The sequence below is a fragment of the Zeugodacus cucurbitae genome, chromosome 3, assembly GCF_028554725.1.
Source record: "Zeugodacus cucurbitae isolate PBARC_wt_2022May chromosome 3, idZeuCucr1.2, whole genome shotgun sequence".
Lineage (NCBI taxonomy): Eukaryota > Metazoa > Arthropoda > Insecta > Diptera > Tephritidae > Zeugodacus > Zeugodacus cucurbitae.
In genome coordinates this window covers 19,084,367-19,100,481 of record NC_071668.1, presented here as the reverse complement: position 1 = coordinate 19,100,481, position 16,115 = coordinate 19,084,367, and the positions used below count along the sequence as shown (strand labels likewise).

At 36.8% G+C, this 16,115-nt stretch overlaps 1 protein-coding gene across 4 annotated transcripts in view; it reads right to left on the bottom strand.

Annotated features, from left to right (window-relative positions):
* Positions 1-16,115, bottom strand: part of LOC105217262 (serine-rich adhesin for platelets) — a 43,570-nt gene that overhangs the window by 1,860 nt on the left and 25,595 nt on the right. For 2 of the 4 annotated variants that reach the window (XR_008470655.1, XR_008470656.1), the window contains one exon: positions 1,534-1,784. Coding sequence is in view for 1 of the 4 variants with exons in the window: in XM_054228286.1 (XP_054084261.1) it covers positions 1,782-1,784 (3 nt within the window). In the remaining 3 variants the exon portion in view is untranslated. Of the gene's footprint in view, positions 1-1,533; positions 1,785-2,127; positions 2,245-16,115 lie in introns of those variants that run through there. The other 2 variants (XR_008470654.1, XM_054228286.1) reach the window with 2 other exon arrangements.

The following is a 16,115-nucleotide window of genomic DNA, read 5'->3' as shown; positions in this document are numbered from 1 at the left end:
GGAACCGTGTTTTCAAAGTCGGTTGTTAAATGTTCTTGAAAGCTACTCAACCGATCTTGATGAAATTTTGCACAGGTGTTCGAGATACAATTTACTCGTGCTTGAACGAAGCATTTTTTTCAATTACAACTATTTAAAAAAAAAACAAAATGTCAAGCAAATTTGACCGACACTTTTATTTTTTTTTGAAAAATGTCTGTCAAAATTCCAATTTTCACTTATTTGCCTTTCTTTCGTTCAAGCACGAGTTTATGGTCTTACCTAAAACACATATTTTTGTTTTATTAATTTTGGATGATCCTGTCAGGAGTTATGCTGACAACACGGACACAAATTGAGACGTCATTTCCGGAGTTTTAATTTTTTTTGTTTGAAAATTTCAGAAATTATTCTTTAAATAGTTTGAAAGTTTGAATTAAATATATAATTTTTTACATAGAAAATAAAATTGAAAATAGGCCATTTTTACGCGACAAAACCCCTTAAGGAAGTAACGCAGTGGCGAAAATATTTTCCGAGGAGTACTTTGCTATCATGACTTTTTAATGGTCGAGTCAACCCAATGAAATAATTCATTAGCATGAAAAACGAGTAAGTTAACTTGCTATCACCAATGAATATGTTCGCAATTGAATTCTTATTACTATAATATATTGTTTTTTCATACGAGTCAAAATTTTACATATTTGGTTCAGGCGGTATGTCTTATATCAGGCGAAAATCAAATATTGAGCTACACAAAGAGAAACTAAAATTGATCGCTAAATATGTATCAAAGAAGTAGGGAGAATATTATGGGGAGTATTGACCACGGATGGTCTTCATATTCTCGAGTTCACATTGCCACTATTGTCACCTGATATGAACATTATCGAATATATGTGGACTGCTGGATGTATAAAACTGTAAAGAAGTTGAAGAAGTCAATGATGGATGAATGAAAATGAAATGAATGCAGGCAAGTAGATGAATCTGGGTAATACATACTACAAAAATCGAGGTGGCTTTATATTCTGAGGATTATAATTAATAAGAAAAATACGCTATATATGGTTACAAAACCTAAAATTTTTCTAAGTATGAAATAGAGCAAATCGAGGTGGGATGGTTATCTTTACACAAATTTTCATTATAAAGAAAATAATTAGAAAATATTTACCATGCTATTGAAATAGGTGATAAGTGAGAAAAATATCACGTTAATTACATGGTATAAAGCCATGTTTATCAACTCTAAATTATTAGGGTAAATTTTATAAGAAAATATTGTACATAACATATAAAATTATCAGTTTAGTTCAATTTTTATATATATCTGAAAACTACAAAAATGCAAGAGTAAACGGTCCACCCTAATGACAAAGTAGAACTACCAAAAAAAAAATTTACACAAGTCGTTTGGCCCTGTTCTCAATTTAACTCACATTAGGAAATAATTTGTACTGTCAATCGATTTGTAAAGAAAATACTTTTTCAAACACACACACACATACATATAACCCAAAAATTTTAAACGAATCGTTTGGTACTCACTCAGTTCTCAGAATCGAAATGTAGGCTAACACAAATTACGTGCCACACAAACGGCGAAGCGTGGCGTGTGCAACAAAGCCAAAGTGCAATGAACGCTTGCAACGCGTTAACGGGCAACCAATAATGTGTGCAACGTGCAGCAATGACCAATTTGCAACAAAATCATCGGTAACGGCGAACCCGTTAAACTGCGGCTATCGTCGTGACATCGGCTCTGGCAGGCGAAGGTGAGTGTGTAACTTGACCCATCACTGAAAAAAAAGGTAAATAAATAAAAAACAATAAGAAACCGTTTAGATGGCGACAAGTAGCAATTGGTGTCAGCGTATTTACAATGAAATGTCGCCGCCCGTGAGTATGCAATGAATTTTACATGCGCTCTTTTCGGAGAAATGAAATAAATAAATGAATAGTTGCTAGTTACTCGTACGAGTTTTGCATGAGCGCGGTCTAATTACATAACGGTGTAAGTATGCAAAATGCGATCGTCTTAATATGTAAATAATTTTCTACTTGGAAGTGGTCGACTTTACTAATATAATATATATTTAGAGAGTTATTCTAAATTTGTTATATAATGTTGTCATATTTTACCAATTATCTTCTCTTCCCAATAATCGTCATTTTTTCTCTTGGAGTCTTAATGTTTGTCATTTAGTTTAGACAACTCAAGTCTGCAAATTACTCAGCGAAGACAAGCTTGCCTCGACTCTGTGGGAAAAAATTCAACGTTTAAACCTTTTGGTTGATTTAGTTATTAATGAACAGTTTGATCAGCAATAAATAAAATATATAGTACATTTTTCAGAAACTAGTAACCAGAGAAACTAAAAAAAACGGAGAAATAGTAATTTGTGAAATTACAATATTATGACTGCTCAGCATAGTTTCAAGATTATTATGACAATAAAATGGCACTAGCCAAGCCAGATTAATTTGGATCAATTTACAACCGCCTTACTTCGAAACGGAACAAAATATAGTATTGTTACGCAAATATCCGTTTTCCGCTTTTTGGCTCTTTATCTTTAATCGGATTTAGTTCAAATATGCCCCGTATCGTTCGATAATCTGTTTCCATCTAGACGGCAACTTTATAATACCCCCCTCGTAGAAACCACCCCTCCTTATTTGCGAAGAACTCGGACAGCCACTTTTCACAAGCATCTTTTTAGTTCAACTTTACACCAACAAGGGTATTCGCCATGGACAGGAACTGGCGGTAATCACTTGGCGCTAAGTCCGGACTATATGGTGGATGCGATAAAACCTCCCATCCAAGGTACCGTAGCTTCTGACGAGTCATCAACGAAGTGTGTGGTCTGGCGATGCCCTGGTGGAACACTACACCCTTCCTTTAGGCCAATTCTGGACGCTTCTGGTCGATCGCCTACTTCAAGCGGTCCAGTTGTACGCAGTAGATGGTAGAATTCAGTTTCCCCAAACACACAGCAAAATCTTTCAGGCCGTCAATCCCGGCTAGGCCACTGTTTGGGACGATTCACCGGCCTTCGACCACGACCGTTTTCGCTTAATATTGTCGATATTGTAAATATTGGCCAACCGGCTGACTTCGAAACGGAACAAAATATAGTATTATGGACAAATGTGAATACACACGTAGTGTATGATGGATATTGATTCAACGTGAAGTTCGTTATACAAAGTGAAATTGAGTCAGTATTTGATAAATCAAATATGCTTTATACATAGAATATACATTAGAACATCTAATGTTGTTGTTCTATATATCATATGAAATGAGGCCCTTATACTGGCTACTACAACCGGAAAAATATGCGAAACACACAAAATAATGTGTCAAAGAGAAAAGAAGAAAGTGGTCTCAAGTCAATGGCGTTGAAGCCATGTTATGGTCTATTGAAAAGTTAAAATTTCAAACAAAAAAAATTAGACTGAAAATATCGGTATCGTATCGGTTCTTAAAAAAGAAGTTTTATAATAAATAATTGAATATTAGCAAAAGCATAACACTATAAATTGGAATTTGGTTTATTATAATATTTTATCGAAGAAAAATACCATAATTTGGTTATAGCGTTGCCATACTGCTATTATTGTGCACACGACTGTATATATTTTACAATACCTAAAGCGATACAATTGAATAACAATAACAACCATATACACCTCAATTGATATACGACTTTATTATAGTAAGCGGGTATATTTTTGTAACCGTAGATTGTGCAATTATGCTGACGTTGTATGCAACGTACATACACTTCACTACAGCATTCATTAGCGCCGAAAAGCGAAAATGTGACAAGTCAACAACGCTATGAAACCCAAACAAGCCAGCGAGCAAATAAACAACCAACACTGAGTCAACCAACCAACCAAACAGCGATCCAACCAGCTAACCAACCGGCCAAACCAGTCAGTCAGCTATGCCACGGAAAGAGGCAAGCAATCAAACAGACAATCGCATATGAGCAATTTTTCTACCAATCAAGCAAGCAATGTGCTCGTAAAGGTGTGCACTGCAGCCACACTAATATATATATATACATACATATGTACATATATATGTGTGTGTGTGTGTGTGGCACAATGGTTGCCTTTACAAGGACGCCGCTGAGCGTTTGCTTCATTAAACAAACTTTGCGCGCATTGAAACATTGACAGAGACAGAGAGACAGAGAGAGTGAGAGAAAGAGAGAGAGAGGGAGGGAGCAGCAGCAGCTTGGCGGCCGAGAGGAGGCACTGAAAATCGGTCATGAAAAAGCAGCATTGCGAATTGATTAAATAAATACAAATATGATGGCGAACGTATAAATAAGTATGCAGCATATATGCACAATAAATTCATATTCTCCGAAGTGTAAGAGCCAAAGGAATATATTGGGGGAAAACGTATGAATGCCTTGGTATACATGTGTACACATGTACTTGTGTACAATTGATTTGCATGCGAATATCATTTTATAGCTTCATATAAATATAACCACGTGTGTATATGCACTTTCGATACCGTTATATGACAGGCTACAATAAACGGTTGCGACAGCTGCGGTTTCGCGGTGGCTTACGTCGCACTCTCCTTCTTTATTTACTTCTTCGGTCATAATAACCAAGTCCAGAGAATTTGCGCACAGTATTGCATTCGGTAGTGACAATTGTCAGCCGCCCACAACGTATTTTGTGTTTATTTATTTTTGTATCAATATATTTTTTTACGGCATCTCTCTTGGTTGAATTTTATCGGTTGTGCCGCGGTGGTCTTGGCAGTAGCGAGGTCTACAGAATTGGCGAGTAGATGTATTGGTCAGCGTTTGCGGGTAGGTAAATATGTATATTTGTTATTGCGAAAGAACTACTGACCAATATGCGTGTTATAATTTAGAAGTTTAGCTAAGAAATAAGTTTTCATAGACACCTCTTAGAAAACATTAAAAAATATCTTAGAAACTTGAATTTTCACATACAATTTGGTAACAAAACTCTTTCTAGCCATCTTCGATTTGATATTTTTCCGTTCCTTTCGTAACCGTCCACGAAACAATGATACACATCAGAGATCAAATCAAAGAACAGTCAAAACATTCCCCCTGCGAGTCTACTCTGAAGTAAGTGAAAACGGTCCTATCAGTGGGAAAGTTTTCACAAGGTGTGATCTATATATCTATATCAACTAACTCGAAGATGGCAAAACTGTCAGAAGGTTCTGCTATGCTGAGTTATTGAGCCGATTTGACTCCAAATTGCGGACAGAACGCATACCATTTGAGTAGCGAAGGAGTGTTCTTCAACCATGACAAGGTATCGGCTTACACCTTCGCCGTCATCAAGGGCAAATTCATCAAATCAGGTTCAGACCTATTGCCCAATTCACCGCATACGGCTGGAATCGTAAGAGATATACTGCTATGATCAAAAGGCCTCTCGAATCACCAGATATAATTTTCAACTATGTTTATATCTGCTGATTCGAGAGGCCTTTTGATCATAGCAGTATTTCTCTTACGATTCCAGGTCTTTCAGAAGAATATAATAAAATAAGTCTGAAATATTCAGAAACGTTAATGGAATTTATCCCAAATCGTTTAATGGAGGCTATTTGCCAAAAATAATATAAAAAAAATATATGTGATAAGTTTTGTATTACTTAATTTGATAGTTTTTGCAGTGGACCATTTTCATTGTGACATGAATTTTTTGGCATATTTTGTAAAATACGTATTTTTAAGAAAAATGCAATTGGATTAAAATAAAATTTTGTTGTATTTATATTGTGATTAAAGTAAATTTATGAACTTTAAAATTATAATAGTAGAAGAAATCTCGATTTTATTGCAACACATGAGTATTGGACTGAAGAATATTGGTATATGAGAAATTTAACAAAAAAAATTTAAATTTAAAAAATATTGACTTTATTTTTTATTTTAAAGGTAAAATGGTCTGTTGAGAAAATAATTCGTTATCAGTCTGATCGTCGTTCCCAGTACTATACACGAGACCCAAATATGATTAAACCAAATCATGTTTGCCAAACAGAAAATCATGGTGGCGGGTTAATCATAGTTTAAGGATGTATCAGCAGAAATTGTGTAGGTGCTCTGGTACACATTGATGGAATCATACGTAAGGAATATTATTTAAACATTTTACAATAAAATCTTGCTGTTGAAAAAATTATCTTTCCGCAAGACAACGACACGAAGCACATGTCTAGCCTTGTACAAAATGGGATAAAATGTCAAAATTTTTCGACCCTTACATGAGCCCCAATCAGCGGATATGTGGGTACATGTCAAGGCGAAGGTAGCGAAGTACCCTAATGTGTGGGACCGGACTCAAGAGGTTTTGATTGTTATACCCCCAGTTTTGAATAAAAATTTACAAAAAGTAAGACCTACCAGTTGAAATATTAAAAAAAAACTGAGGGTTTTTGGACCAAATATTAATTTTATGATTTTTAAACTCTCGCAACAAATGTTGCTAAAGAGAGTATTATAGGTTTGTTCACATAACGGTTTTTTGTAACACCCAAAACTAGACGAGTTAGATATAGGGTTATATATACCAAAGTGATCAGGGTGAAGAGTGGAGTTCAAATCCGAATGTCTGTCTGTCCGTCCGCCGGTCCGTCCGTCCGTCCGTCTGTGCAAGCTCTTGATGAAACTTGGCACACTTATTTCTTGGCACCATAGGAAGGTTGCTTTCGAAAATGAGCAAAATCGGACCACTGCCACGCCCTCAAAATGGCGAAAACCGAAAACACATAAAGTGCCATAACTAAGACATAAATAAAGCTATGGAAATAAAATTTGGTATGAAGTAGCCCCGCCCCCTACTTAGTTTTTTGTACATATCTCGCAAACCAATAGAGCTATATAAACCAAACTTTCTGCAGTCGTTTTTTTTTAGCCACTTCCTAATACAGTCCAAAAATGAAAGAAATCGGATAACAACCACGCCCACATCCCATACAAAAGTTAGGTTGAAAATTACTAAAAGTGGGTTAACTCACTAACGAAAAACGTGAGAAACACTAAATTTCACATAAGAAATGGCAGATGAAAGTGCACTCAGATTTTTTTACAAAATGGAAAATGGGCGTGGCGTCACCCACTTATGGGTCAAAAACCATATCTCAGGAACTACTCGACCGATTTCAATGAAACTTGGTTTGTAATAGTTTCCTTACATCCCAATGATATGTTGTGAAAATAGGCCAAATCGCTTCACAACCACGCCTACTTCCTATATAACAGAACTTTGAAGACGATCTGAATCGTTTACTTTACAATATATAAAGTAAGTACTAGTGAAGATATCGATGCAGAACTTTGCACAAATACCATGTTAATAGTGTGGCAGCCCCATTCTAAAAATCGCCGAAATCGGACCATAGGTTTTTAAGGCCCCATATATCGAACACGAGGACCTCGGTGCTTCTAACCTAATATTATGGTTTCCAACTTTCAATGGACTTTACAATATACGAATATGTGGGTTAAATTGTGTATTATATAATATAAATAAAGTTAAATAAATAAATTGCGAGAGTATAAAGTGTACGGTTACACCCGAACTTAGCCCTTCCTTACTTGTTTTATTGAGTATGTTTTACATTATTACTTTTACATATATTGAGTTGTTATTAAGTTAGCAATTCTTTGTGATTTTAATCAAGCTAAGGCTACAATTAATTGAAAACAAAAAAGAATCATTAAAATCATTGTTAATTTTTTGTTTACGGCGTCATTTTAGAATGGATCACTGTGAGGTGTTACAGTTTTGCTTGTCACTGTATATGTATTAGAAAGAACAAGGTGCGGAGTTCGAAAAATAGGCCGGTGGGAGATTAATAACATATGTAGCTATATTCTAAAGAGAAATACCAATAAAGATACCAACGCTTTAAAAGTTGGGAAGGGTACCTTATACCATTAAGGATTTATATACACAATTAGTAAGAAGAGGTGTCGGAAGTAATATTAAGAGCCTTATTTCTATAATGCTAATAGATCAACTTTAGATGTTATTTTCGATAAGAATAAATGCTAAATGCAGATTTCTAGTATCAAAACCACAAATTCAAGCCTAATTGTATTTATTCGTCATGTCACATGTTGCACCACACAATAGGTTGAATTTCTCACTGTTAGAGAGATCAGCATGTGACTACAGTTGACCACTTAATTCAGTTTTCTGGTATTACCAACACGCTGGCATATTTACTTACATATATACCGTCAAGTAATAGACACAGAATAGTAATGCAACTGAATGCATGGTATGTAAGCAATCTGTTTTATTGGTGAACCACATTGCTTAATGAAAATTTTGCCGATTTCGAATACAATGAGACCTCGATGAGGTTTGTAGACATTAATTTAGTTATTTGTTGATTAATATATGGTCATGGACGATGACCAATAAAGATGACAACTCCTTAGGAGCTTTCGAGAAAAAGAGTCCTCCGAAGGATTTATGGCCCGCAACGCATAGGCGTAGGTGAGTACCGGATTCGTTGGAATGACGAGCTGTATGAGCTCTTCGGCGATATAGACATAGTGCGGCGCATAAAGATACAACGGTTGCGCTGGCTTAGACATATCGACCGACTGGAAGAAGACACTCCAGCATAAAAAATGTACGACAGCTTTCACTCTTATATAAGTTTAAAAAATCTTGACATGGAGAGTGGGCATGGTTATGATGTAATTACGTATATTTGCTAAAGAGATCGAGTATATAACAGAATCTTCTGACCGCATTTCGTTCAGAGTGACGTTCACTAAATTGTCTCAGAAATGTCCGTAAGCTTAACATAGCTTCAAAAATTTTGTGGTCAGGAACCTTTACGTTACCGCTCCCATAGTCTGGACAAAGTAAAATCGCCTGTTATTGAAGTGAAGATTCAATGTAAGTACTTTCATTTGGTACATTCAAGTTCGACGTTGAAAATTTAATTTTGGTTTTTGGTTACATCGAATGATTTCCTGAGATATATTCGTATTTAAAAATATTTTTTTCAAAAACAACAACATCGCATGTAAAGGAAATAGTGTGCTATGAAAACTAACTAAACAAAGCGCCAGGAATCGATTTCGGCAGGTAAGACTCCCAGTCTTTGCCTGATGCTTCTGATAAGGCGGACTAACTACACGATGTCTGTACTTCTATCAGTCAGTACGTTCCAATGTCTCTGCTAGCTATAACTTGTGTAACAACTGAGGTGTTCAGACAATCTGAATGTTGATAGAGACGCTAAGCTGTTTGGAAGTGAATTATGCTCAAACAATAATCATAAATGAAGCTATTGGGTTACGAAACTTTGAAGGTGTTTCGCTAAAAATACTAAGTCTATCAATAATTTACTACCATTCATGACGAAAATTCGAATTTTCGTTATGAAACCGTAAATTTGCTGCAATCCATTAAGCTAACATGTAAGAAAACTGCAAAACTTTCAAAGTTTTGCATTTGAAGTACAAAAATTAACAACTCACTTTCAAAAGGGAAGCTAGTATGTAAAGTAACTTTCGACATTCGACAACATAATTTCCAAGTCAAACTCTAAGTTTATTAGACGCCACACAAGCTGTTTTTAGCAATTATGAAGCTCAATTACTTTTGCGCGACTGAGCAGCCAACCGCAGCGTTGCCACCTGAACAAACACACACGCACACCCATATACTCAACTATGCATGCAAGGATTGCATTTTAAATATAGGTGTGTATGTATAAGTAAATGTGCAATATACATCCGTTAGTACGCCAACAACAACAAGTTGCGAGCGAACGGAAGCAATGCAACCAAATCCAACGCGAAGCTTGTCGTGCGAAGTTGACGTTCGAAATTACCAAACAGCGTTGCAGTTGCAGGCAGGAAATATGGCAAGAGATGAGGTGAGTAGAAGTGAGCTGAAGTGAGGTGTATATGCACAATCCGACAGTCAGTCAGTCAGTCAGTTACGAGTTGCAACTGTCACAACTTGACAGGTGAATGAGTAAATCAGTGTTGCCACTTTAAAGCCAATAATTTGAGCGATGTGTTGCACATTGAAGTTCGCAAACAGCGCATAACGGCTTTTACCTTTTAGGCGGCTGAATACTTAGCACATACATACATACATAGGAGTAAGGAGCGATTTGCTTGGCGGTCGGAAGGACATACAGAGGTGGCGTGGAGGTAGTGGAGTACGCTAAACCATAGAGTGTTGCCCACTGGAATGTGATAATATGGCAACACAGTGTGCGTGTGTTCTGGGACGTGCAGTTGAAGTACGTACTTACTTTAACTGCTATTTGCTGTGCTTTCGGGGCCAGACATCTGCGCTGAGTTTAGCTTTTAATGGCTGCGTTGGCACCTCATCATCATGGAGGTATGCGCACGCGATTGGGGCAAACGCATAATTGTATTGCTCACAATAAAATCATTTGCCACCTTTATGTGGTAACTGTTGCAAGTGCGAAATTTCGAGGATACAAAGTGCTATAAACGAGTTTGATTTGAAAGAAGTACTTGAGTTAAGTCTTTAAATGCATCAATACTGAAAATAATCGGAAATAATTATCAAGAAGCAAGTAAGTTGCCCAAATTTCATTGGATGTTTTAAAATGTCGATTTTTTATCGATCGTAACTCGATTCGTCAAGAGCGTTAGAGAGTAGAGAATCGAACAAACTATAGTAGTCGTTTAAACCGACGACTGATTCGGATCGAGACCACGTGATTACTGAAAGAGATGAAAAAGCTAGCGGTAGAAAAGCTAAACTCTATGTAGAGATAGAGGTGAATTGGTTACAGATATTTGTATATTTTAAATAGGGTTTAGACATCAAGAATGATATGCTAAAGTGGAGATCTAAAATGTAAGAATAGCACCTAGACCAGAAATTCGATTCGTCAAGAGCGTTAGAGAGTAGCGAATCGAACAAACTATAGCAGCTGTTAAACCGACGACTGATTCGGATCGAGGCCACGTTTTTAATGAAAGAGATGAGGAAGCCAGCGGTAGAAAAGCTAAAACCTATGAAGAGATAGAGGTGAACTGGTCACAGTCATTTTGAAGATTTAAAATAGGGCTTAGTCGACAAGAAGGCTATGCTGAAGTGGAGATCTAAAATGTAAGAATAGAACTTTCTTTCTTTAATTAATGAACTAATAACTCCATTAAATTTAAAATCTCTTGTGAACTAGCATAACCCACAATGAATTGTTGATCGGTCCTCGGAAGATCACTCCAAATAGTGTAATTATACGTACTCTATATGTGTATATTCTACAACCGGTGAAAGAATCAGAATTCAACAGCCTCAGAAAGGATAATTCTAGTGATGAAATTAATTGTCCTCATATGAAAAGAAATAACTTCGTAAAGTCAACTTATTGTGATATACCTGTTAAGCCTGCTGGGTCAATCTTACGATCGATCTTCACGAAATGAGAAATATCAAGTAGCTGAGGTTATGAGAGAATGGAAATGTCGAATGCCAGATGACTTTAGTTCAATTTGTTGTCTCAAATTGACGATAACTTGTGGAACGTCAGCCAAATATACGTAGTTTTGGTGGATCAAAAGAAGCTCCAGAAACGATCAAGTCGATGACAGTCAAATATCTTGGAAATATATTATATCTAACTTACAGAAGGCAACAATGAGTTTTCGAACGAAATCATCGTCTCAGTCCATGTGAATTACTCATAGACACAACTTAGGTGGGCTTACCATACTTAATATTACCTGCCAATCCACCAAACATGATTTGCATTCAAATTGATGAAGGAGGCGGTGACAAAATAAATCATAGATGTTCATTCAACTTCAACAATATTGATAGTTCCCCAGCATATTGCCCATTGCCAGCGGATCAGGCGCACATTCTTGGCATTTATGTTATGTTACTTCGCTGGCAGCTACCAATCTACTGTCGCCTAATCAAGTGTCGCCTGTTGACTATTGAACTCGAGCGCTGTGGTTACCTTCACTATCACAATATAGCAAGGGTGGTCCGAAAAGCCTACAAAAGCTTAGATAGATAGAAAATAAGGTTTCTCAATGTAAGCCTCTTTTAGCTCGATACAATTGACTCAGTCTATCTGAGAAATATAATTTCTGGAGAACTGAAGGTTTTGGACTTCTAGATACGGCTTGAATTTCAAGCCGATAAGTGACTGTTTTGTCAAGGAAGGAAGTTTTTTAGTGGAAGCTTTGCACAAGTCGACCAAATCTCGATAATTCGTTGGATGAAACAGCAGTTCTTCGACTAATTCGACCGAAATGGGCAAATGAAGATGTGAGCCGGTGTGTTGCATAGTGGAAGCATGAATATTTGCCTGATCATTAAATATTAGCCGCCCCCGAGAATATTAAATAATTATTGTGATGTAGTGCCATCTGTCGGTGAGACCCAGTACCCATCGAACCGCCCTCATATATAGAACGTCATTTCACTAAAAGCGGAAGTACTTCACACATAGTAGCAAGGCGCACACACATACACAGATTTTTGCAAATGGTATTTGTATAGCGAGGCCGATATGTTTGCGTATGCCCTGTTTGCCGAAGCTCTTCCTGCCTGTCGTCTACCAAAATGCGCTGCAATTACTGCGGCAAATGTATATTTAAATACAGGTATGTATGTATGTAAGAGCGTTGAATATTATTTGTATGTTTTGGTGTTGGCAATGAGTTCGTTGCAACTAAATGCTTCAATCAATCGCATACTTGAAATGCGCGAAACGGTGAATTTCCGCCAATTCAATGATTATTATTTTGAAACATTCACCGTTGACTCTTAACGTTCAGCAATTATAGTGAATGAGAGGACTGGAAAGTGCAATCATTGGATTATATGAGGGCCAGATTAAGTTCTGAACCGTTTTCATTCAAATTTAACGTTAAACCGTATTATAGTCAAGGAAACATGTTCACTGAATAGCAGTAAAATATCGCGGGGATTAACTCCTTGACGTATTTCCTCGAGTACAATTTCTGTGCCTAACATGATTATCACGAGTCTGACTCGTGGTGTGTAGAAGTGTACATTTGATCAAAAGAGAATTGAGCATCAAAACTGACGAATTTCGTTGCGCTAATTGATACGTCAAGGGGTTAATCGATACCAGTATATAAGTCCTCCGAAAAGTCGAAACTCACTATATTAGAAATATTGGCTATAGGGAAAGTTCTGAATTTGGTCTAAAGTACTTATGAGAACTATTTCCACCCGATTTCATTAAGATAATATCAGATATTAACCAAATGCATTGAATTTCCTATATGTATATGATAACTGGAAACTTGAGAACTTATAGTTTCTTGAAACCCTATTTGTGCAAAATTGTATTATCTGCTTTTACCAGACTGGATAAGAAAGCGAAGCGAATGGGTTTGGAGGTGAATGAGGACAAGACAAAATATCTCCTGTCATCAAAAAAACAAAAAAACCACTGTTGACAGTCATAACTTCGAAGTCTTAAATAATTTCGTATACCTGGGAACCAGCATCGACAACACCAAGAGGAAGGCCTCCACTCCGTTGAAGGGACCAGGTGGAGAGCGACTTGGTTACACATGGGATCTCCAACTGGCGCCGAACTGCATGGAAAGAGAGGAGTGGCGCGTTATCATCGATTCGGCTATAACCGGCTAAACGGTTTCATACATACATGATGAACCTGATTCATATATTTCATACATTTGGCAAATTCATTAAACAATTAGCAAAAATTATTCAAAATCAAATAATTATTACATTTACAATGAGACTTCAATGTTGTTGCACAACAGGAAGTATTCTACACTTTGATCTGTGCACATGTGTGTTCCAAGTTACCGCAGTCCCGAACAAATGTGTGGCAAGTTTAGTTCGACCAACAAATTAAGCGATTTGCCCACATTACCGCAGATTAAACACCAGCCGGAGGTGGCAGCGCCGCGCAGTAAGCGATAATTATAGGAATGATAGCGCGCGACATTTGGCGCCAACCCAACAACGCCTACACCACCATCACCAGCCACACACACACACATACGTAACATTCATTAGCTCCGGTCCGGCTTAACGGTGAAAACCATAAACTGTGTGCTAAACATTGAAAAGCTAATGGTCAATGTGCAAGAGCTCAGTGGCGATCATTGACTCGTGAATAATACAATGACCACGGGATAGAGCGCTTAGAACAAACACATATCACAGAAGCATGCTCCAATGATGTACATGAGGTTTAGGCAAACAAATATTAGGCGATTTTTTCATACAAGTTCCCGTTATATAAAAGAGAATTAATTTAGCTAAAAATTATTTTTTTTTTTGAAAATATTACTTTTTCTGCCAGAAAACTATTTTATAGTCAACAGCACGAACCTCCGAAAAGAATTATATTCGTTATATGAATCGGTTTTTAGCTAGTTTTGAAAATGCGGGCATTGCAGTGTTGCCGTATGTACTAATATTTCATATATAAGTTATAATACCTGAGTTATCTATTACAGAGTGAGAGAAGATGTGCTCATATTGATTTTGATATAAAAAAATTAGTTTCGAGGAAGTTGGGTGTGCTCAAACTGTCATCTCCGATCTTAACCTTTATCAGGGATGGAACCATATCTTTCAGAAATGAGATCGGAAACGTTCTTCTTACACAGTTTTCTCCGAGTTTAGATTATTAGCAGATAAGTAACACACCCTACACCTTTCGGAACTATTTTCTGCGATTTAAACTTTATCAGAAAAATTTATCGACAATCATGGAACCACACAGAAATTAAACGTTGGAAACGTTTGGTCTTCTTATACGATATAAACTTTATCAGTTGAGTAAGCGGTCATGGAACCACACTTCCTCGAACTGAGGTCAAAGACGTTGAATTTTCTAAAATTATTATCTACGATTTAATTTTCATCTCTTAAGAAATTAGTCCGGCAAAATAGTTTCAGAGTTGTTGAGTCTTCTCACACGATTCTCTTCGATTTCAGCTTTATTACCAGGTTGGAGATATTGCGTCTACTCACACTATTATCTTCGGTTAAATGCTTTATCAGTTAAGTAATCGATTATGGAAACACTGAACTCCCAAATATTTACTGTTACCCCTCTAATGGTACCGTTACAAAGAAATTGTTCAAGTGCACAGTGCCGGACGCATTAGTGTCTACTGTCAATAACATTTTCTGGAAAAAAAAAATACAAATTTAGTGAAAATATATACAAAAAGAGGAGAGGGATAAGCCTACACATTTTCCCAGCGATTTTGATTGAAAAAGTTTACATGTAAATAATAGCACTTAAAAATTGTTGCTTTTAATTAAAAATCACGTTCAACTCCCCAGTCAATATTGTACGCCGTTAGCAGATTGCAAGCAATTTGATCAAATGTAAATTCTTTCCACTACTTTTTTGCCTCCTTAAAATGTACACTCAAACCAAATAAATGAAACTTAAAATGGATTGTCTGCGAAATTCAACGTATTTTTATGGCAAAACAAATAGTCCTTTCTCTGCAACACTCGCTCCCACCAATGCGATGCAACAAATAAATATGCTGTTGCAGGGATGTTTTTTAATTAAAATTCTATTTCTAGTCAAATGGCGGCGGCAGAGAATGATCGAAGAACGCTTGAGCCGCACGGCGCAAGGAGTGTTTGGACGCAATGAAGACAAAGTAAAGAAATCGTGTGGCTGTTTCCTTTTTTTTGTTTTTTGTTTGTCGGCATATAAAATAATGAAAAACTTGAAAATGCTAGGGAAAAAGTGGCGTAAGCGTGGCTGTAGTACAAATAATGACCCAACAGGATGCGAGGCAGACAAGCATACGGACAGACCGACGCTCGCACAACTTGGAAAGGCTTTTGCAACAAAAAAGGGTGACAAATCTGTTGTGAAGTTTCGACCGTTTAGATGTTTGTGTGGCAGCCGTAACTGTCAGCTTAACAGTTGAAAGCAAATGTCGTGGCCACAGGCATAATCAATGTCACTCCAATAACAGCGGCCTTCACTGTCGAATCAAATGAGAATGATGATGAAAGTTGCCAGAAATGACTACACAGCGACCACAAAAAAAGCGAATATTATGCTCAAATTGAATTGTATATGTACG